This window comes from Alosa pseudoharengus, unplaced genomic scaffold, assembly GCF_046254945.1.
Source record: "Alosa pseudoharengus isolate Yale_2024_CS ecotype anadromous, Long Island Sound unplaced genomic scaffold, YU_APseudo_1.1 YU_APseudo_1.1_scf_16, whole genome shotgun sequence".
NCBI classification, from domain to species: Eukaryota; Metazoa; Chordata; class Actinopteri; order Clupeiformes; family Clupeidae; genus Alosa; species Alosa pseudoharengus.
The window spans coordinates 38,932,366-38,957,766 of record NW_027468630.1 but is presented as its reverse complement, the minus strand read 5'-3'; the positions used below and the strand labels follow the sequence as shown (position 1 = coordinate 38,957,766).

The 25,401-nt window shown below is 39.6% G+C and overlaps 1 protein-coding gene across 3 annotated transcripts in view; it reads left to right on the top strand.

Annotated features, from left to right (window-relative positions):
• Positions 1-4,913: 4,913 nt before the first annotated feature.
• The window catches only part of vps13c (vacuolar protein sorting 13 homolog C), a 511,929-nt gene continuing 491,441 nt past the window's right edge, over positions 4,914-25,401 (top strand). For all 3 annotated transcript variants that reach the window (XM_076287956.1, XM_076287955.1, XM_076287957.1), the window contains exon 1: positions 4,914-5,114. In XM_076287956.1, coding sequence (XP_076144071.1) covers positions 5,015-5,114 — 100 coding nt within the window. In that variant the 5' untranslated portion in view covers positions 4,914-5,014. The remainder of the gene's footprint in view (positions 5,115-25,401) is intronic.

The following is a 25,401-nucleotide window of genomic DNA, read 5'->3' as shown; positions in this document are numbered from 1 at the left end:
ACCAATAGGTGGGATATCAGCAGGAAGTACCATCTCCCTGAACCTCTCCCTATCTTTGTGCACTCCCTTTAAATACTCCTCAAGCTTCTGCTTAGGTAGATAATAGTATTACATGATTTACAGTATCAAAGGCTTTTTGCAAATCAAGAAGAATCATGCCAACATACTTACCCTCATCAAAGTTTTGTCGAATATAATCAAATACATGAATAAGACAGATTTCAGTATATGCTGCTCTAAATCCAGACTGAAGTTCATTCAGTAGATTTTGTCTGACAAGGTACTCTTCCACCTGCTCATGTACGCTGCACACGCCCGGACTCGAACCCGCGAACAGCAGCACCTCGGATCGGGAGGCGAGCGTGCTGACAGTTGAGCCAATAGCCCTCGCATGCCAGCAGCACTCTTGAGGCGTCGGGGAGTGAGGTTTACCAATGTTCCACAAGCACAGCTAAGCTAGCTGGCATCCGTTACACTCATACACAAGACTCTCAAACACCTTCGAAATGGCTGTCAGAATTGATACAGGCCTATAATTACCAACATCTGATCTGCTATTTTCCTTAAAAAGGGGGACGGCCATGGCCCTTTTCATGTTGCTTGGAAAGATGCCTTGACTTAAAGATACATTATATGGGTGAGTACTAGAGATGTCCGATAATATCGGCCAACCGATATTATCGGCCCGATATTAGCATAAAAATGTAATATCTGTTAATATCGTTATCGGATTTTTTTTGCCTTAAAACCGATAACATGATGCTTGCGTTACACACAAATAGTGCCTATGCGCTCCTGAAGCGTTTACCGGCGCACAGATGATGACCTCATCAATCTGCGTCTTGAAGCATACAAACAAGCGTGGATGACTGCAGTAACAAACTTGCTCGAGGTTTACAGGCCACGGTGGCCTTGGTGCCCCCTTCTTTAAATATTCTGCTTTGCGTCCTACTAATAGCGATATATATTTAGCCTATGATAAATTACGCAGTGGAGAAAGTGACAGCGCAAGAAAGAAAGTGCGTCCAAATTAACCCATCCTACTCATCACACAGACATCACAAGTATCACATGAAAGAGCTTTTTCTCAGCTTTTAATCGATGTTAGCCGCTAATTGCTGTGGTGAACGGTTCGCGAGAAAAGTAAATAATATCATTCAATTTAATCATAAATTCTATCGAAGGTTTTGCGTCCATCTCCCTACCCGTTCATCTCGGTGGAATACTTCAGATCGTTTAACACATGACAAACCATATATCAGAATAAACAGCAGACCTTACCGAACAGAAAGGTGTAAAGCAGTCCCCTGTACAGTTAGCCGTTCCAGACTAATCCCGTTTTGAATTTGCAGTAAATTTCAACATACATGGATGTCTCCAAATTTGGGATTTAAGTTTTACACTGTGTTTAAATTGTTCCACATTATTTCATAACGGGCCAAATACAAAACAAATATTACAAATGTCGCCTAGATATCGGTAAATCAGAGGACAGCTGACTATAAGAGTTTGTGAAAGTAGCTTTCATGATCACAAAATGCTAAGCATGCATCTAGGCTATTTGAGTTTCTTAAAGCTGAGCTGTGCTTAAATTGTTCAATACATGATTTCATAACAGGCCAAATATAAAATAAATGTTAAATATAGCCTAGATATCTGTATATGAGGAAGGACGGGTTTAGAGTGAGGGTCTGTCTTGTCTGTAAAAACAGACACCCGTGACTCATATTTGTGCATTCATTCAATTAAGGTGATTGAGTTTTAGTTAAAGAAACAATTCATGAAGCATCCTACAAATGCAGGCTCATTTAACACAGAAAAAGGGTAGCCTGTCATACACTATGCCTGTTATTTTAGTTGGCTTTACATTCTGCTATGTTGCACATAGTTGTTCAGGTACAATGTTTTATCATTTGTGAAGAAGTCAAATTTGCCCTATTTGTTGTGGGCATTGTCAAGATTATCTCAGGGAGAGTGTAATCCAAACTGTTGTTTGAGACAATTTAAAAAAATAAAATAAACATGGCACTTTTTCCCTAAATTAAGTTGAAGTATTTTTCTTATTTTGCACAGACAATGTTAACATTTGGAAAGCCTTGTTGCATTCAAGAATGCATCCAGTGGGGCATCACAATAACATTAAGCATGTTGTGGTAATTCCATAACAGGAGATATGTGATGTTACCTAAATTAGTTTTGAGGAAAAATAACCCACATATCGACATCGGTATCGGCTGATATCGGAATCGAAATTTGAGAGTTGGACAATATCGGCATATCGGATATCGGCAAAAAAGCCAATATCGGACATCCCTAGTGAGTACCCTAGAAGTTACATTGTCACTATCACTCAGAAATCTGGACGTAATAAGGTCCGGTCCAGTGGCTTTATTATTTGTCAATGTGGACAGACACATTCTCACCCTTTCCTCTGAGACAGGGCCAATCTCAAAAGCATCAGGAGTAGCCTAACATGTTTGTTTTTATGAGTTTACAAACGGTGGGCCATATCTACCTGACACACTCTGCAACTTAGGGACCGTTCGTTATTTATAAACGGGGTCACCGGAGGAAAATAGGGGAGGGTCATGTCTTTTTATTCTTTGTTGAGGGGAGGGTCACCTAACTTTTTTTTGTCTAGGAGGGAGGGTCACCCATCTTTTGTATTAATTAACAGCAAAAAATCAAAGTGGCTTGTTTGATTGTTGATTTCTGTCGCCATATAACGTTCTCTTTCGTTCCATAGCTCTGTCAACATTGAACAATGAAAATAAGGGAGATTTCCCGGGTTTCTCACACAAAATACGGAAAATGTCAACATTCGTCCCCATTAACGTTGGAAGGGTTGGAGCAACAAAGTAGCCTACTTTATTCACGCCTAACAGCCTATATCCATTTGGTCAACTTTATCCAGCCCTAAAAAAAGCTAAATTTAACTTCGGTTTACTTGTAGTTTACCGTGTAGCCTAACTTTAAACAGTGTGCAAGCTTAACATAAAGCATACTTGTGCTTCATTCATCCACACATCCAGCTCCTAACGTTTTGACAAGCATTTCTACCAATTGACCTTGTTCCTGCCCATCTCTAGCTTTGCTGTCTCCATCCTTTCTGTTTTTGTTGTTTGCAAAAAAATATATAGTATTTATTGGTAACCAGCAACAAGTGCAATTTGTTAATCGCTGTCATTCTCTCTCCTGCCAACAAAAATGTGTTACGTTCCAAGTAGCAGTGCGTAATTCTGCTTCATAAAGTTGAACAAATACATTTGGTCATATAAATAGCCAGTTTATGGTCTACAGTGTAGTTGGTAAGTTATGGTAGGCCAACTTGGAGTGAATATACAGGGGGAATTCTTTGTCTAGCTGAGTAGCCTGGCAGGTGCGCACGTAGGCATAGCCTACGGCCGAACACTGCAAGCGCTAATGAATCGTGCTCTCACGACAACCACGTCGTTAACTTAAATAGGCCTAGGTTAACATCACTCTGAGTTCGCATTCAAGCAAGCAAAACTATGATTTGAATACATCTGTTTCACTGGAAGGGCAAGGAGTAACAACAGGACAACACAGAGACAGGCCAGAATGCAGGACTAATGTAATGAGAGTATTACAGTAATATGGGATATTCTACGGGAAAATATTAAAACGGCAAGACAGCGGGGAAATGTTAAAATGATAAACCCGGAAAAAGTTGGCATGTTAGGTATTTTTCGGTCCCTGTGATTATTTGTGAAATTGTGCAAACGGCCTTTTCAAGTCATTTGAGAAGGAAGGAGTGTAGCAAGCTCCCAAATTGACGCTCGTCTGAGAAATTGAGTTTTGGATAATGTTCAGCTTCGGCAGCTTTACAATGACTGAGGAAGCCTAGAGACGAGTCCATAGCAACAAGTTCATGTGTTGAATTTGTTATTACCCAGTGTGCTTTGTTGAATGATCTCAATGCTTTATTGTTTTATTTCATGTGAATACTTACTAGAGGAGTAACTTTTCAAGTAGGCTAATGCAGTTGCAGGAAGTGTGCATGTAGTTTCCATGCTTATTGTGTTTCCACAACAATGTTAGTGAGTAAATCTACTGAAATGGCCACCATCTTGGTGAAGTGTGATGTGTAAGATCAGAAAGCAGAGGTTGGTTTTAGGGCGGTAGCATATGTTGATGTGTTTTCATAGCGCGTAATAGCATGGGTGGAAGACATCGACAATTGGCCGGGGAGGGTCATGTCATTTTTGAAAATGCTGCTGGAGGGTCGTTGAAAATTATGTAGCAGGCAGGGGAGGGTCATGCAACTTTTGATCGGAGCACTCAAAATCCCTCCGGTGATCCCGTTTATAAATAACGAACGGTCCCTTATCAACTAGACTAGCAGCAACTGTTGTAAAAAAGTATTAAAATGGCAATTAAGCAACCTGTTGTTTGTCAAAAATAATCTTATCCTCAAACTTTGTTTTCTGTACCTTGTAACTAGCCTGTTTACAAAAATAGATGTATCATAATCACAAGACAAATTGACCTCTTCAATTTTCTGAACCATTTATCACGTTGTCTGATGAGATCCAGAATTGCACTTCTCTGTTTAATCCTGGTTTCCTTCATTGGTGCAACAACATCAAGAGCAGCTATAAAGTGCTGTTTGAACAAAGTCCAAGCCCCATCAACATCATTGTTTCCTAAAACACCTGACCAAACCCTCCCGGAAAGCCTTTCTTTAAATTCTTAAGCTGTGTAATGTTTTGTGCATAGAGGGCAGATTCACAATATATATTTTTAAAACTTAAAACAAGTGTACCTGTTTTTTGTATGGATTTTTATTTATTTCCTTGCATTAAAAAGGTACATTACTAGGCCTAGGCTACTCCAGCGCAGTAGATGGCAGTGCGCCTCCCATATGGTTTCCAATCGTAGTCATATTGATGATGACGGAAGAGATCTTAGAAACTGAACCAACCCGTTGTTGTGTATTTCGTGAGATGGATATATTCCGTTTGCATTAAGATGTACTAACCTTTGCGACAGCATGGTTTTTGAGTCACTCGTGAGTGATCTGTTGAACAGGTTCATTGGTAATTATGTGGAAAACCTCGACAAGTCTCAGTTGAAAATCGGCATTTGGGGAGGTAAGTCAACATAGCAATGCACATCATGGTGTTGCAAAGTTCATGTAAACTAAGCCGTGTCAGTCGCCTTCAACACTGAAATATGTTGCATGCTTTCTTTGACGTCAGTCTAAGCATGGGGATATCTTTGTGTTTGTTTAATTTCATGTAGGCTATTGTGCAATGTGCACATGACTCGGCTTTATCTAGCACTTGACTATCACTCTTTTAGAACTGTCACTCGATTCTATGAATAACTACGTCAAATTCTCTAATCGCTCAGGCTGGCACTTGCACTTGCACTGGCACTTGATGCCAGTTATCAATAAATTGTTTTTATATCGTCTGACTTTAATCTACATTTTGCTCAAATTCAGCCAAATCCACGCGGACCTCACCTGTCAGACAGGTTTGTCTAATTTTTGCAAAGGCTTTCTTGAAATAATCCGACCTGGCGAGAGGTCATTGAATTTGTGGGTGGGGCACCTGGCAACAAACCGAAACTAGCGTACATGCGGTATGTCACGGGATTTCAACTCTCAGTCATGAGTAGGCTACACACTATTGTTCTAAGTTGTGCTTCAAGCACACAGCAAAAGCTAAGGTGTGACACTACAGGTGAATATGAGTACAATTTAACACATCGCTCACCTCCAGTGACAGAAAGTTCCCAGCATGATATTTGTGGCAGTCTCGTTCCCTCCACGAAAAAAAAAAAAAAAACTAGGCCTAGCATAAACTATAGATATTATAGAAATCTTACAATAGGAGAACTGCCTGTATTTCTGGCTTCCTCTGATCTAATGAACCTCGGTTGTTAAGAACAACCTCTGTAGCATAATTTTGCAAGGTTTTATATGTCTATGGAGATTCATTTATGCATCCAGGTATTGTAGTTTCATCAAAGGTTTAATTTTAAAACACGTTTCAGTGTTCAGCCAAACACCTTCATCAGTTGTTTAGTGTGCACAGGAAATAACTCTGGCATTAATACACAAGGCAGTCACATGATCTCATGGCATGATGTCACATGACTGCTGAGATGTAGTCAATTTGTGTTTGCCAGAGGTGTCCCAGCTTCAGATGATTCCCCTCCCCCTGTTTGAGAGGTGGAACAGGATGGTGTATCTGTAAAGCGCCTAGGAATGGTTTTCAGAACCGTGTTTTAGGCTGAGGACAAATTATGTCTCAACCCACCTCCCCTATTTTAAGAGTGTCGCTCCACTTTAACTAATATGGCCTCCTTGACACCTTTTTCAAGCCACCTATCCTCTCTGTCCAGGATATAGACATCTTGATCTTGAAAACTGTGTTCTTTTCGTAGATAAGTATAAGGTATAGGTAAGGTATTATATGAATTGGCAGTCAGATTCCCCAGAGCCTTACCTAAGTCATAAAAGATCACTGTAGTGGGGAGTATAAGACTTAACTAGAAATGTAATGCCAGAGGAATTACAATAGTGGATGGAAAGCTGCTGGCTTAATGTTGGTGGGGAGATTCCTGATAAAAAAAAAACATTGAATCACTTAATCTTTGAGTTCATACAAACCGTCGTACCAAAAAACCTTGTGTGTCAAGGCGTTCTTGAGATATAACACTCAAGGTGTTTTTGACCTTAACATTTGACCTCCAACATCAATTCTCCTCATCTTTGAGTCCAAACAAACACTCATACCAAATTTCAGGCATGTATGTCAAGGCATTCTTGAGATATCGCGCTCGAGTATTCATGGACTTGACCTTTGACCTTTGACCTCCAACATCAACTCACTTCATCTTTGAGTCCATACAAACACACAAACACCTGTGCCAGTGTTCTGATTAGCCCGGGAACTACTCTGGGAGCTTAACAAGCGCAGCTGCCTTTAGGCCATTATGACATCACAGCCATTGAAGTCTATGGGGGAAAAAATAGCTTTTTAACATTTTTAATCCCCTATTTTTAAAAAAGTATAAACTTTTAAAAAATCTGAAATAATAACTCTATTACCCCACTCCAGACCTTGAGAACGGTTATTTCAACATGTCTGTACGTTAAGCGGTTAGAGTCGCATTAATTCTTGAAAAGGTAAAAAGAAAAGGTTATAATAAGAAGAAGCCAGGAGATTTCAAGATAGTGGATTCCATCCACTATAATTACCCAAACTAATAATACTGCTGCCCCTAGTTTAAGGCTATATCAGGAGTGGCTAACCAGTCCAGCATGACTGAGCCACACAAAGAAAAGAACAAAGAAAATATGTCACACTACAGCATCAACATTGTCTTAATGAGATATAAGGTTACAGTTTAAAATGGCTATTCTCTTTTTCATTTAAAGCGGGACACTAGGCAGATGCTACAACAGATAATTTTGCAGAGTGAAAGTAACAACAATATCTGAGACGCATCACATATTCCCCTTCACTGAATGACTTATTGAGCAATGTTCCAATTGATATGATGCCAATATGACCGTCGAGTGCCATGTTAGTTTTCAAAAAACAAAATGAATTTGCTTCCCTGATTAACTATTAAGCTAGCAGCAAACCAACACTTTTTTATGGTGTTATTGGTGCAGACACATTCGTCTCCTCCTTCTGTTTGCGCTTTACTTTAGGCTATGTTTTCATGATTGCCATGTGATTGCAACAGTAGTATTAATTCTGGCTAAAGAAACAATGCTTTGCTTTCATTTAGGCCAGATTCCTGTCCATTACACAAAGGGGCAGCCGTGGCCTACTGGTTAGCGCTTCGGACTTGTAACCTGAGGGTTGCCGGTTTGAACCCCGACCAGTAGGCATGGCTGAAGTGCCCTTGAGCAAGGCACCTAACCCCTCACTGCTCCCCGAGCGCCGCTGTTGTTGCAGGCAGCTCACTGCGCAGGGATTAGTGTGTGCTTCACCTCACTGTGTGTTCACTGTGTGCTGAGTGTGTTTCACTAATTCACGGATTGGGATAAATGCAGAGACCAAATTTCCCTCATGGGATCAAAAGAGTATATATACTTATACTATACTGCTCCAGCATTCTGATTCAGGGCCTAAATTTCACTGCGGGATTCCGGGTATTGCGCATAATTTGTTCAAGTCTCGCAACTCTAGCCATCATAATGCGAGAAATTCCTGCATACACTTTTACGGCCTATCTGATGACGTTAATCTAATCATGAAGTGGCGTGAATGCGGTGCTAACCGCGCTATTGACCGGACGGATCAACTACCGACTTGAATTTAACATAGCATAATGCAGACGCAGACACACACACACACACACACACACACACACAGAGAGAGAGAGAGAGAGAGAGAACCACTTTGCGCTTACGCAAATAGGCTACGCAAACATGGCAAACTTTTACATCTGGAGAGAGCTATAACTATCTCTGCTATGGTAACTATCTCTGCTATGGTAACTATCCTGGAAGGTAAGGTCACGTCTGCCAGTAATGCTCACTAAAATCATTAGTGAACATTGCAAAACACTTGATCCCAGAAAGATTGTCTTCGACTTGTTAGTTTTTTGAACATTTATTTTATCTAATGACATAGAAAACATAATGAATTGCATCCACATATCCTTATGCACTATGCACAACTTTTATTCACTAGCCTAAAACCGTCAGGCTGAAGGCTAATTACTCTCACGTATTTCTTAAAGTGACAGGCACTCAATTACACCTACACATCACCAATGTGCACTCAATTAAACTTACACACCATAATAAAGATATGCCTAAGTGTAATAGTTTAAAAATCAATATGAGCATTCAAATGACTAAATATGTTTAGCTACTAGTAATTACTAGTAAAATAATATACATTATTAACTAAATACACTCTATATGAATTTAAAAATATATGAAATAGAAACATATCACATAAGCCATCATTTTCAGTGTGTGTTTGTGTGTGTGGAGAGAGTCAAGCAGAATCTAGGATGGCCACTGTTGTGAATGATCCCGCTACAGTATATTCAATATTACTGATGATGTCATATTACTGATGATGTCAAGGTGGTGGGGGCCTCCAAATCAAATCCCCCCTATATGAATAACCTAAGGGGGGAATCCCCCCCATTTTGAAAAATAAATGTTAAGCCCTGCTGAATCAGCTATACTGATCTTATTACACAAGCGTGTAAGTTAGCTAACAGTGAATTACAATAGTCCAGATTGAAGATGACCATGGTTTGAACAAGACGTTTTGTGGAATCTTGTGTCAGATAAGGTCTGATCTTCCTAATGTTGTAAAGCATAAACTGAACTGCAATAGAAGCTACATGCTCAGAGAAGTTAAGTCGGTCATCAATTACAACGCCCAAGTTACGTGCCGATCTAGTTGGGGTCAGTGAAGTTGAGTCGAGCTGGATGTTAATCTGTTGAGGAATAGCTGTTTTAATTAATGAAATGCATTTTGATTAATCTACTCAGAAATATATTACAAGAGCTAAATATACTATACTGTCAGTGCTGTCTCTCTGTGTGTGTGAAACTAGGGCTGCACAATTAATCGAATTTTAATCACGATCACAATTTTGGCTTCCCACGATCAAATTTGCGTGATCGAGCGATATTAAAAATGCGTGCTCTACCCATTGAACCAACCTGGCAACCCATAGAATGCTCCGCTACAAAACAAATCAAGCACTCCTTAAACCTGTTTGACCATGTGCCTGCATGCAGCCTACCAATGACAACTGTTCCCTGCACTGCTCAGCCTGATGCACTGCTCGGTTTGGATGCACTGTGTATTAGTAGCATTATGTTAACTATTAGTAGGCTAGTTAGACTACTATTCGTATTTCAGGCAAGTGAGATTAACCAAAAACTTAAGCAAAGCAGGGCTCTCAACTCATACCGTGAAATACATCACATGACGTAAACCACACATGCCTTTTTATCACGTTAACTTTTAGTCCTTGTTTGCTTCCTCCGATATAGCCTAATAATAAGAGTTGAGCTAATGACGGCATCCGTGAATTATATTAATGTATTTTATAAGCTACATGTGCAACCTACAATGCATATGCGTTTCAATACACAGCCTACTCAAAACGAGTGAACAATAATGAAAATGTAGCCTACACGTCAGTGTTTTACATATCAACGAATGACTAAACCAGGGGTGTCCAAACTGCGGCCCGCCACGCACTTTAATCCGGCCCGCCGAGCATTTATTAGTTTATCATAGATACGGCCCGCCACACTTTAATCTGGCCTGCCAAGCATATTGTAACAAATTGTAAGATTGTCTCAAAATGGTCTTTATTGGTTACGCACCAAAAACACGAACGTCATAAAACAGGCAACACAAGGGAGGTCAATTAAACAAGCACAATACACAAACAGGGTAGTCACATACAATACACGGGGTAAACACATGAGGTACAACATAAAGAAAGACTATACCAGCTAACACATACATGATAAGGTAAACGCCATTACTCATACTAAACCAACATCAACATTACACACACACACACGCACAGCATTATGGGAGTACAGTGATGACAGCTAGGCTCAGATCATTACAATATAATTAGGTTATCATAGGCCGCTTGCTATTTTTTTTTCCTGCGATAGATGACGTTGTGGTTAACTTCAGGCTACTGCAAACTGCTTACTCTTCCTAAAGAACGTTTACAATGTCAATTTCAAAACAGCTTGTTACATCGAGATACATAGTATCTCCATTGCAGCAGATCTAACTAGTTATGCTACTCATATTTAATTGGGAACGTATTTGAGCGTGCACGACACAGAGCGCAATGGCAACAGTTCCCATTACTGACCATTTACAAACTGAGCGGGCACAGCCATAGGCACAGCACTAGCCGTAGGCTATTTGAGTGGATCTGGCAAAGGGTCTTAAAGTGACAGAGCACCATTTATAAATGAATTAAAAAGCATCAAATTAACAGTATTTCTTAATACTTTGTTGTAATTACTGTGTTGCCGTTAATGTTTCCCCAGATATTTACAAAGTAGCACGCTCAAAACATTTGTTTGGAAGTTGTTTGGAAGTCGCAGTCAATCTATATTTGCAGTAATTTTGGGGAGTAAATGTGAGGGGAAGAATTTGGGTGAGCCAGATAGCAAGTCCAATATGTTTAAGGGAAAAAATATAAAATGAATTAATAATCGTGATAAATAATCGTGATCTCAGTATTGATCAAAATAATCGTGATTATCATTTTGGCCATAATCGTGCAGCCCTATGTGAAACTATACATTTGCCTGTCCGTGTTTTGTCCTGAAGTAATTCTATTAGAGGGGAAACAATTCTGCTGATCATTTGACTAGGTTACATTATTTTCATGTCCACCTTTTCCTTGCCACTAAAATGAAAACCTGTACTGTAAATGTAGAACTGACACAAAATATTGAATGAAATGGCACTGTTTTTCTCTGTAGATTCATTATTTTCATTTCTCAACACAAAGATATGGAATATAATATAATCTATTTGTTAATGACGTGTGTGTGTGTGTGTGTGTGTGTGTGTGTGTGTGTGTGTGTGTGTGTGTGTGGTTTGTATATTTATCAAACTGTTTGTCTTACTGATTTCAAACTTGGCTGACAGACAAGAACACACATGGTGGTCGCGCCATTAGTTGCAATATTCTCCTGAACAGAGATGTCGCTGTTGTGAAAAGGCTATCGCTACCTACTTTACAGTAGAAGAAGCTGTCAGTAGCATTGGCGGCAATGGCAGTAAAAGCAGCAGTTGGCTGAGTTTGTGTAATTTCCTAAAGTGGAAAGAGATTTAGTTCAGGTCTTAGCAGATATCCTTTGGTTGAAAATAATTATTTTCTATTCTTTCCTCTTAATTCCATGTGTTGCGACTCTCGCTGGTAACTTATCCAGCAAACTATTAAAAATTCATGACTGTAACAAAACAGTCCTCCGAACTGCAACTCCATTTTCAGGTTTTTGCAATTCGCTCAGCTGAAAAAAATAGGGTGGTGCGCTACCGTGCGCTACCCGGCAAAAATCCTGGCACGCCAGAGAGATCAGCGTCATTTTGACGTCACATTGTCACGCTACCGGTCGGGAACGTCGAGTATGTAAGACACCTTACAGTGGCACCACCAAATAACCTAAGGGGATGTCCTATTTAAGTTATCTTGGGGACATTTTAACTGCAGCACTTTTATAACCAAAGTAGGATGTTTTGGTAACGTCCCCTATGTCCTGTGAAGGTCCAGGACATTCATCAGTTTTAGAGGACGCTTAGTGAACATTAAGAAGCGTCCCCGGAACGTTTCCTTCTATCCGGCCTACACCTTTCAGGATGCATGCATAGTAATGCCAGTTGCTTGAGCCGCCAATAACTGGGAAAATAAATCCGTGGAAATGCATGGATTCCAGTTGCTTCCAGTAGCAGCAACGAATTTCCACATTTCCACGGAATTATTTTTGGAATCTGATCCCTTATCATACCTTACCGGGGCAACCGTGGCCTACTGGTTAGCGCTTCGGACTTGTAACTGGAGGGTTGCCGGTTCGAACCCCGACCAGTAGGAACGGCTGAAGTGCCCTTGAGCAAGGCACCCCTCACAGCTCCCCGAGTTTCCGCTGTTGTTGCAGGCAGCTCACTGCACCGGGATTAGTGTGTGCTTCACCTCACTGTGTGTTCACGGTGTGCTTGAGTGTGTTTCACTAATTCACGGATTGGGATAAATGCAGAGACCAAATTTCCCTCACGGGATCAAAAGAGTATATATACTTATACTTATACCTGTTCATTCGTACTTGTCGCTCGACTTATTGTGACTAAATTCAAGATGGCGGCGAATGGTAAACTTCCTGAAGGTACTATCTGTATAAATAGTCTTAAATAAACTACCAGTGGTTTTTCAAAGTTCTCAATGTCTCTTTTAAATGTCAGGGCCCTCAGAGGTCTACCAATGAAGTGTGGAGCTACTTTGAGCCTCGTAAATGATGTAAAACAATGATTTATTTGCATGCCCGACGCCCGAGGCACCCCCATTGAAAACCTGTTGGTAGCATCAGCTAACTAGCGCCAGATTTCGGAGTGCAGGGGCCAAGCCGAGATGAGCTATGAGGCAAAAGTTCACACTCGGAATCATGTTTCAACACACTTTAGGTCAATATCACACCGAACATCTCCTTTAAGATCACAACTCTTGTCAGAAATATTCTGAACTGCAAGAATGAATGTTGGTGGCTATTTAAACTATCTAGCTAGTGCTTTAGCTGCAAGAAATAGAGGCTTCATGGTCATGGCCCATGGTTCGTAAATTATTTTCATAAAACTCCAAATTGCCCTATCATAACTTCACTCTCCAAACTCTTCACTGCACTGTAGCCAATTAACTGACACTATGACAGTATAGGCTATTTATTTTCTGTACAATAAACACATTTATTTTTTTAACTTTTGAAAAATTATGCACTTGGCTACGGAACGCAAATCTGCAGGAGAGAGAATGCACGTACCCAGCGATTACAAAATGAAAGAATTGTAGCCAATTCACTAACTCAAGACTTCAATGCCATCATATACAACGTTTTTTTACACAACAAAAACAGAAAAGATGGAGGCAGCAAAGGTAGAGGAGTCATTTCAGATGGGTAAGACGTACCCTAAGCATTAGAAGAGCTGATTATCATACCGAAAGAGCACACTCGCTGTTTAATGTGTCCTATGGTGTGACATTTAAAAAAGTACTAAGAAATTATATTAAATAACATAAAAAATACTTGAGACAGAATTGTTCACATTATTAAATCATTATTTTCTTTAAGTGATATTTATTTTACATAAACTAATTATAATAATTTTCACTATGAATAGATTAACTTGATTAACAGTTTCCTATGAATTTCAATACAACTTTTTCGCCAACCCTACGAAACTGTTTGAAATTGTAGCTATCTAAGAGGAGATATTATTGTAACTCCCCTAATGTGAAACCTGACTTTTTCTAAAAGATATTTTGAAATTAAGGATATTTTTCTGTTGTTTTATGTTTGTCACACCATAGGACAAAAAGTCACACTAAAGGACAAAGATAGTCATTGCATAAAGAGAGTCAGAATATATGAAGTGTTTATTGTAACATTGATAAAGGAGGACATTTTTTTTTTTTTTTTCAACAGTATAAACTGCAAAACATGTAGCACACCAAAAGTAACTTTGATACTTAGGTCCATCAATAAGGAAACTTTGATGCATAATATCTTTGAGAAATTCAGTAAAATGTAATATCAAAACAACAGTGTGACATTGTCAAACAGCAAAATTAAGTAGTTAAACAGTAACACTGACGCGAAGATAAAGGGCTCTATGGTGCACCCAGCGCAAGGTGGCGCAACGCAAGGCTTACACTCAATAAAGTGAGGAATCTTTCGCCATGCGCTCCACTTTTATTAAACCTTGCGCCCAGAGGTGTGGCAATTAACGACATAAGGTGTGGTCTGGCGCATGATCCAAAAATCGCTATCTTACGCCACCTAAAAATCATTACGCCACTGAACAAGAAAAACCTGGTCTATAGTGAAAGGCGGCTATAAAGCACAGCTGAAGACATACTGTCATGAGATGTAAGCAGCAACTCCTCTGCAGGATAAATATTCTGGATTTTCAAGGAATGGATTTTCTGTTCAGTCATTCAAACATTATTGGGGGCCTAGCAGCGAAGCTGCGAAGGCACCCATTGAGTTACTAGCTTTTCCTATTATTATTCCTCTGCCATTGGAGTCTATGGCAGCCCATAGAACGCCTGGCTAAAAAGTGCTGAAATTTGGCAGAAAGTTTCGGGACACTGCACTGACTATTTGGGTGAACGATTTTGGAAAAAAATCTAATTGCGATTTTTCTTACCAATATTGCGATTGCGATGCGATATGTGATTATTTTTAATCTCTTTATCTTCTGTCTTATTCAACAAAGACAAGCAATATATTATTCATTAGCAGTGGTCACCAACCTTTTTGAGCCCAAGATCCCTAACCTCGCCCTGAACAAAGGCAAGATCTACCTTGAAGCGTCAAAAGAAAATGAAAGCTAAAATACTTCCAATTTAAGGCCTTTTATTTAGGCAAATGTATCAGGTCAAAAATATCACATCCTCCACCCCCTTATACAGGCGTCAATGAGATAACAACACTTTAACATAGTCTTTACTTACATGATTTTGGTTTTGGAGTAAGTGTTTGTGACAATACGTCATGATAAATTTGATGTTTGATGGCTGTTTTGGTATGAAGCATCTATCACCTAATTAATGCGTACTCTAGAGAGTGAAAGTAACCTAAGCCTAGGCCTACAATGCACTCCGTGTCTGTGCACGTCCGCAATCGATTACATTCTTCAAATGGAGAACAAATTCCTGATCGCTAAACTTTTGTTTTTTATTTTCTGTCAGTTAGCAGTTGATATAGAAGCACCTAATAATTAGCACCATAATTTGACTTCAGCGGTGACAAGTCCTGTTGAGAGAGAGAGAGAGAGAGAGAGAGAGAGAGAGAGAACCTGCAAAGTGGTGCTGTGCGCGTGTGTGTCTGCATGGGGTTATGTTCGGTTCAAGTCAGAAGATGGTTCGTCCGGTCCCGCATTCACGCTGCTCCATTATTAGATTAACGTTATCAGACAGTACTGTAAATGTATGCAGGATTTTCTCACATTATGATGGCTAGGTCTTGAATAAATCATGCGCTATCCTATCCAACGCTGAAATGTAGGCTACGCCCTGTAAACGTTGGCGAACATGTGGGAATTTGGTGACTGTTTTTAATTGTCCTGTTATTCTCGGGATCTACTGGGCAAGTCCTAAAGATCTACTGGTCGATCGCGATCGACGGGTTGGCGACCACTGTTCTATAGTATGACCAACACAAAATTAGATAAGTTAAACATAAACTGTTCTTTCCTGGAGCCCAGGCCTATGTTACAGTATGATGGCATTAGGTCATTGAATAAGATTGATGAATAAAATATTTTTTAGTTAACTATTTTAATCACATTAGTAGACCTATATTTGTTGAACTTCCAGCCTTGTAAACATTTAATGATTCTTATAGGGTCATTCCACGTCGCAAGAACTAAACCATGTAGGAGGCTGAGATAAGGAGATAAGTAAAATTTGAGCCTCCTACATGGTTTAGTTCTTGCGCCGTGGGCTTGTGAACTTTGACAAAAAAAAGAGCCCGAACAAAATCGACACCCCCCTCCCCCTGTAAAACTGGCTGTATCTTGAAAAGTATTGATCTTACATAAGAGTAATTTTACAGTGTGTCTCCTGGGTAACATAGGTACACCTGGTAATTTTTTCAGAATTTTTTGAGACCTAAGTGCGTGGGCCTTGGTTGAACTGACGTGGAATGACCCTATACGTTTCTATTTTGTTTCTATTTCATGTAGATATGATCTTCTTTCGTTAGTTAACAGTTAGGTCTACATGCAGTGGCACTGACACCTTCTCCTTGTCCTGTGCTCTCCATACACGCGCGCGCGCACACACACACACACACACACACACACACACACACACACACACACACACACACACACACACACACACACACACACACAGACTCGCTCATCTCCTCTGTAGGCTACTTGCACGTGAATTGGAACAAACTACTGTAGATTGTTGCAGCGCAAATAAATGCGGCCGAATGACCGTTCCGCTCGGTGTTAACTAAAGGTTAGCATCATCAACACCACAGCGCAATACGCAAGCATGCAAATGAACTAGTTTGTTCATATCACAACAAAGCCAATCGCGGAGACAAAACTCTTTAAACAGGCAAAGTTAGCAGCAGTTAGCAGCATGTATGTAGCCTAAAGCCTTAGCTGGTAAGCTAATGTTAGAACAGCTGGGTTTTTGGTGGTTAGCTGTGTCAACTACTTGCGGATAACATTATGCATCAATTGACACCGCCAACCCCCTTGGATATCGCAAATGCCCCCTGTCACTGTACTCCAGTCAGGGGCGCAGCTACCCATTTTTGAGGGGTATGCAACAACAATATTGGCGAAAAAACACAAACAACTAAAGCAAAACAAAAGGCCAATAATTTACACTATTATTGTGCATGAGTGTATATTGAGTATGTTTTTAAAGATATGCTGTCAATTTGATGTTTAACTTGATGTTATACTTAAAAAGTATTGATAAATGGTGCATTGCCACTTTAAGAGAGTCTAAACGGTTCTCATACGTTCCTTTTGCCAGCTATTGCTCACAATGGATAAGGCTGATAGGCACTCTAGCCTTGTTTGTTTGCACCACATTGACAACACAATATTAAGTTATTACAAGGAGCCTTCATTGTTAGGATATGGAAACATGTAATGAGTTGCTGCTAGCATGACATTTCTGTTTGCAGTTGGCCATTAAAAGTGCAGTATGAGCATGGTAGCCACTTAGCTATCTGAATGGAATAGGCTATGTTTCAATCGGCATTATGCTTAACAAACGCTAGTTAGTCTGTTAACATTCATATTTGCAAGCCTCCATGTACAGACGTCATCACTTTAAATACTACCTGTTGCCTTTCGCCGTCCACTTATTTAACTGCTGTTGCATCCCTTGACATGCCATCTCCTTTTCCCTCTTTCTTTTTCTTTTTTTAGTCGTCAACAGCTTTTTTTTTGCTGTATCCATCTTTTCCCATAGACGGCAACTCACTACTCGTAGGCCTATCTGCTCGCCCAGCACTCACGGCGCCCCCACTCCCTCTTCTATGTCAAAATTCTATGATAGAATCTTATGAGATAGGGCGCCTACTCTAGCCTGTTAGTCCTCTAAAATGTTATAGATGTAAAATGTTGAAATGATTTAAAAACGGACAGCAGTAGCTACATATAGAAAATACCAAATATATGGCAAGCGCAATAAATGCGTTTTGGTGATGTCACATATTACAAAGTGTAATCGCATCCTTTGCCGTTTGAAAATCGCGTTTCATCATATCGCAATATTATCGCAAATGCAATAAATCTTTCAGCCCTACTCTAAACCCTGCCGTCTAGCGCCACCAACAGGTCAAAATTTGAACCGCTGAGTCTAAAGTTATGAAATTGGGCGCACTGATTCAGGACCATCCCATGATCACTCTCACCAATTTACAGAACTCTATGCCCAACACTCTAGCGCCACCAATGGGTCGAAACTGCACTCACATTCACGTATGTGACCATTGAGCGTGTGTCCGATTTTAACAAATCAGGTACTGTTGGAATCCCTGGACCGACCTGAGTTCAATGACCCCTATTACGTCACTTTCCACCATATTGGACCTCCGCCATATTGGATTTAGTCCAAACTCCACGAAAAGTTTCAGCGGTCACAAATTTCATCCGATTTTCACGGAACTTGGCGGAGATGATCTTCTGACCGAGGCGCACAAATGAAAATTTTCAATTTCAACTTTGTTTGCCCATGACAGCCAATCAAATATGGCGATGAAGCCGCCAAACAGGAAGTGGACTAACATCTCGGTGATGCTTTGAGTTAACATAACAAAACTCAATACCATTAGTCAGGACATTGTCCCAATCACTCACAGCAATTTTTATGCATATACATTGAATGCTCTAGCGCAGGGGTCTCAAACACCCGGCCCGCGGGCCAAATCCAGCCCCCGTCCGGCCCAATTCCGGCCCGCGACGTATGTCAAAATAATAACGTAATCCGGCCCTTGAGACTTTTTAATTGCGGCAAACAACGATACTGATTAAAATAGACGATAGTTCCAAGTACGGTGACAAATCTCATTTGTACTCTGCTCCACTATGTGCTAGACATCCAGAGCTTCATTCAAACCCAAAATCGCTGCGCAAAGTTTTCAGGAAATACTTGTATTACACGCGAGAAACACAAAAAGATATGCATTTGTAATGACGCGGAAGCGATGCAGGCCATATGTGCTGCATAAATTGAAGCAGAAATTAAGCAGAAATAGGCCTACACCAAATGTTGAAAAACGTTTACGTGTGATGAAGTCTTAGGTAGGCTATGTTATTCACCTATTCTAAATCTGAAGGAGAAGATCCTTTTGGAGATTATGGTCGATCATCTATTGAATGGAGGTGCGTCTGCGTGTACGACGGTGTCCACTAAGCATACCATGCTTATTTCGACCCTCTGCCCAACATAGCTTGGAGGTTGCAGTGGTAATCGTGATGATAGTGTCCGTAATGGACGTGGTACAGACAGCAGGGCTAGTAGAAATAGGGCTCTAAACTACAAAGTCACCCGCAATATGATGCAAACTTCTGGGTAGCCTACTCAGATTACCCGCGATAGGAACTGATTTGACCAGAATACTTTATTGTAGGCCTTGTGATTTAGAAACCATATACATCTTAGGGGTTGGTATACATCTTAGGTGTTTTCCTGTTAATTTGTTATGTGGGTAATATGAAAAAAGGAAAGTAAACCTGCTCAAATATGTTCATCCAGTATTTACTGAAAGGTGCATAATTTGAGGTGCTTGCCATCCAGTGGCAAATTAGATGGGTAAATTTACCCCCTTCATAAACTTTTGTTTTACTCAAAGATTTTTACATTTACAGTAGGACTTTATCTCTCACCACTTTCAAGCCATGGCCTTTTGAAATTTTGATATAAAAATCCAATGGTGTTGCTTTCTTAACCCTGACGCCTATAGTTTGCCAGGTTTAAAAAAGTTATGAGAGGAAAATATTTTTATTTGGTGTGAAACACACACATACCTGTTTTTATGCTTTTTTATTTGTTTTATAATTTGTATTAATATTTATTTTATCATTATTTTATTTAGAAGCTAAGGTTGCTAGTGTCTAAAACTAGATAAAAACACTACTTTCTGTTTGCAGTTTTGTGTGGTATTTGAAAAAAAGAACATTGCATTTTCAAAAATAGCCGGCCCTCCAATGAGATGACGTTGGCAGAATTGGCCCCCAGCTCATTTGAGTTTGAGACCCCTGCTCTAGCGCCACCGCCAGTTCAATGTTGGACATGTGTTCATGCGTGTGATCCTTGACTCTTTTGTCTGATTTTCACAATTGAGGTAGCTTCTGAATCCTTCGACCCCCATCCCGTCACTTTCCGGCATATTGGACCTCCGCCATCTTGGATTTAGTGCAAACTCTGAGAGAGCTCACATCTCAGCAACGCTTTGGTGTATGAAGTCCAAACTTGGTACAGGGACATGGTAGCTAATTGTGAGAACGCACAAGGACATTGGTGTAATTTGGCCTCTAGGGGCACTGTAACAAAGTAAATGAGCTTATTTCTCTGCCATTCTTTATTCAATTGCCATCAAAGTTGCTGTGAGTGGTTGCTCATGCCATGGCAACGCTATTCCTGCTAGCGCACTGCTAGGCCCCCACATTGCTGCTTTCAGCTATGATTTTTTCAGGCTATGTTTTCGATAGTAACCCCTTGTTAGTCCATAGTGAAAGTACTTAACTGTGTTGAACTGTTTTGTCGTTGACTATGAGACTACGGTGAAGTTTCACTTTGCCTAGTTCAAATAATAGACGAGTGCAGATGCATGTAGGTTATACTCTGCTAGTCACAAATAAGGTTTTAGTAAAGCAAGGTTTAGTGGAATCCCTGTTCCATATGGTCTCGCGTGCAAGCAGATTCCTTCAAATGCGCCGCTGACTATCAAAATACCGATGCACTGTGGGCTCCCAGCGCCCATCGTTTGATCACAAAATCACACCATTAAATTAGTGATTGTAGACTGGCTATAATGTCTATAAACTTTGCGCCTCTGACCATCTGTTTCTGATCACCAAAATAGGGCCCATAATCCTCAACAGGGAAATTCCATTTTAAAAACATTGCATAACATTCATGTACTCCATTCCATTTAAAACAATATTCTTCGAGCAGTTTTTAATCATACTTTACACAATCATCTACAATGAAATTCTATTAGTTGGTGGCAACACTGGAAGTTCAGAGGGAGGTTGGGCCACAGGTCCTGCAGGACGTTCCACTGGCTCCTCCGGTACACTGTCAGGAGAAAAATATCTTAATTTGCTGTCTACATTATTGTCAGTGTTGGGTAGTGCTGGGCGGTATGACCAAAAATGTATATCACGGTATTTTTCAAAATTCTTACGATTTCACGGTATATGACGGTATTTTTTTTTTTCATGCATAATCAGATGTTCACAGCATTTTCTACAGGTTGAGAGAGGAATTGCTGCAGTACATTGACTAAGGATGGTCTATTTTACCGTCATGATTTAGAATAACTCCACACTAGTGGTAATGCAGTTTTGCATGGCCCCAGAAAATGATGCTGTTTACAAAGAGCCACTCATGATTCTAATGAAGAATCTAATCAGAATGCAAAGACAATTGCATTCAAAATACAGAACTTTTACTGTGCAAATTTCACAAACATCTTAAAACCAATACAAAAAGTAGTGCAACTTGCAATAATTATACTTATACTTTTTTGAAAATTATACAATTTAAAATAAAACTTCTATGCTGATATGCTTACTCTGTCAAACAGGCCTATCAGAAACATGCCTTATTGTTATTGTGTGGTTTACATGACGTTAGTGGTAGGCTAACGTTAACTTCATGTGGCCTGCCATGAGCTTCGGTTCGGTTCGCTAGGCAAAACATTAACAAAAAAGTTCGTTTTGGTGCACTGATGACAGTCAGGATCATTTCTAACTAGCCAGCTAGTATTGCTCAGTTCCTGTCTATAACATGCTTTACTTGCTACCTGGATAATTTCAGCGAATATTCCTAAAGTGAGATGAATGATAAGATCATTAAACTTCACTGTGTTCGGTAGGTTGCTAACGAACAACATCACCTACTAGCCAGCTAGTTACAGCTGTTGAACAATCTCAATTGAATTTTCGTGTAAATCCCTTTCAATGCAGTATCCCTTAACGTTTTTCCTTAACTAAAGAAACAATTTAAGGTATCCTGTGCAACATCCTTAAATAAACCCCTTACCTAAGGATAAATTAAGCCTTAAAGGTCATACTTAAGGGGAAAAACTTAAAGTGTTTTGTGTTTACCCTATAACTATGCCTCGCAGTCGCACCATGCGTGCGTGTGAAAAAAGTCCCGTCTGAAACACTGTCGCGCGGCGTAGCGTTCCAAACGTTGTGTAATCAAATACACCGGTATGGCGGTATATTAAAAATTCATATCATAACGAAAATATACACCGGTATACGGTGTGAACCGGTATACCGCCCAGCACTAGTGTTGGGGGTAACGCAACTACGTAAATCAAAACAGTGTCTTGTGCAAGAACTGTTCTGCAGACTACAACTGGCGGAGGACGAAGAGAAAGCACCTTTTTGATAATTGAGTCAGTAGAGAAATAACTGTTCAGAATTAATCTGTAGCCTAGGATAAGCTTCTGCAGAAAACAATGTTGTTGGCGATTTAATACTATCTAGTGACATTTTTAACAGGCTATGCAATAGAGGCTTAGACAACTATGACCCACGTTTTGGTTTCGTAAATTAATTTGCCCTACTTCTTGACTGCAATGTAGTCAATTGACTGCTTGACAGGTTATTTTTATTTTTCTGTACAATAAACAAATACATCTGCTTTATGCCGCAGAATTACGCACTTGGCCAGCCTGGGCCTGGCCAACGGGCACATTTTGGAGAGAATAGAGAATGTACGCACACAAGAATCTGTAAGCTATTTGTGGCGGGTTACCAGCAAACAATGTTTAATGCATTAACTCAAGACGTCAAACGTTTTCTAAACAATAAAAACAGAAAGGATGTCTTATGCAAATCTTTCTTTTTTATTTTCCACCCTGAACATGGGCAATTGACATCAATATGTTTTATATGACAACCCTAGGGTTAACCCTACACAAGGACGGAAGATGATGAAAAACTGAATAAAAAGGTCTAGTCTAAATGAATCAAGAGTAAGGCAAAACCAATAGCCTAGTAGCCTAATGAAACATACGGATTGATGCAGTATCTTTGTAACATTATTAAATTAATCAGTCACTATGCCTTTGCAAAAGGTTTGTAAATAGGTCTTAGTGAGTTAGGAGTCCTCTCGAACTTCTTTTAAGCTGTCCCAGAGGTGGAAAGTTGGGATTCATTGGGGGCAGGGCCGGATTAACAATTCATAGACCTCTGGGCACAAATGTCTGATGGCCCCCCCTGCCCCCCAGCCAACGTGAATCGGGCGGTCAGTTCATAGGCCTATATCGTGAAGATTTTTCTTGCCATCTAAGGCACGAGCGCATCTGTGAGGCCAAGCCTCACCAAGTAGCCCGTTTGTTTACAGATTTACATGATTTAAACGTCCCTACCAAGGCAGTCTACTTGCTGTAGGGTTTAATATTTTTTATTCAGAATGTTCTTTCTATCCATAATCATAAGTCTTTCTTCAGTGAATTAGCAAGATACCATCAGAAGCCAACAATCATAAAACACCTGTGCGAGCGCTCTCTCTCTCCTGCGCATGAAGCTGTCTGCGTGTTGTAGGTTAGATTTGCGTGAGTTCTTTCTATCTGCTTTACTTTTGCGACTTGCGACCACCTAGGCCATGGCTCTTCAATTGGCGGCCCGCCATTTGTACTGGCCCTTTAAAAAAAATGTAATCTCTAGCAAGCGCTGAGCTGTTCTCCACTCTTGCATCTCTCGCTCGCTTTAGTCCTGCAGCCACTGCACTTTAGCCGATTGCACAAGTTAGACTACATTACAATTCATTACATTTGTACGTAAGTTGACCATAAGTTCCATCTTCGTTTAGTTTCAACCTAAATTGGCACTACGTTGGAGTTTATGAACTACTAATATTTAACATGTTGCACCACACAAATAGTTTCTGTCAACAATATCGCAAAAAAACCACGGGCACAATTTCTGCAAAACTTGGTGAAAAGGTGGAGCAGATCCGACTCAAATGGAATTTCAAAGTATTTCTATAGTAGCCTGGCAATTTTTTTTCGTAACGATAGCGAAAGAAAAACTTGGAGTCTCTCTGTGTCCAGTGAATCCCGTTTGCAGCCGTAGATGAAACGCAGGACGAATGAAACATTCTGGTTTTCTCCGAGTGTAACGATGATAGACAGACATCATTTGGACAAAATATAGAGCATATTATCCTCCGTTGCTCAGCCAAATGCCTTCCTGTTATGTCCTGTTATCACGGAGTTACAGGCGATAAACGTTTTTTGATGGTCACAAGTTTACTTCATTAGCGGTTTATTTTTTTGATTATTAAAGAGTGTTTTTCATTTAAAGTAGTGCTGTCAAACGATTAAAATTTTTAATCACGATTAATCGCTGAATTCCTATAGTTAATCACGATTAATCACATATTTTATCGCATGATTAAAATTCTATTATTTTGCATTTCTGAACTTCCATGGAGTCCATGTTAACAATATAAAGCAATTATTGTGTATACTATCTTGATTAGGATTCAAATGAAAGCAAAGCAAGTTACTTCATTAACTTAACTTTAAGATGTAGGTCTATTTGATTATTTCAAATCAAATTTAAAAAAGATGTGCAGCAGACCTGAGGCAACACAATATATTCTTAAGAAATATAGCTAATAAAGGGCATAACAAACATAAAATACTATATGTATTATCTTTGAGTTCAGTTGAAAATAAGGAACTTTTCGACATGAGTACACTGCCTATGGCAAGCGATTTTAAAATTTTCCCGCTAGACTGGATATGTATTGCAGATATCTGTAATTCAGTTTTGCCTAGTCAAAACGAACATTTTAGATATCCGCAATTGAATTCTTCCTATCCATAATTGTCATTTCAGATATCCACAAAGACATTCTTCCTAGGACAAATGACTCCACATTTGCCATTAATTTCTATGGGGTTTATCATTACGGATATCTACAATTCAGTTGCAGATATCCACTATGTGAATTACGGATATCTGCAATTGAATTGTAGATATCTGTAATTCCAGTTAGAGATATCTACAATTTGATTCTGACTAGTCATAACTCCAGTTGAAGTTATCTTTAATTCACTTCAATTCAAGATATCTACATGTTCCTTTTCAGATATCTTGAATTAAGTTTTGACTAGGCGAAATGACATTGTAGATATCTGTAAATGGAATTTTGACTAGTCAAAATGTCGTTGTAGATATCTCAAACTGGAGTTAGGGATAGTCATAATTTGATTGTAGATATCTATTATCAAGTTATAGATATCTTGAATGAGTTTTGATTAGAGATATCTGAAATTGGAGATATCTATAACTTTTATTCTGCCTAGTCAAAATGTAATTATAGATATCTTGATTTAGAGTTTTGACTAGGCGAAATGACGTTAGAGATATCTGTATTGCTATGCAAATTAGG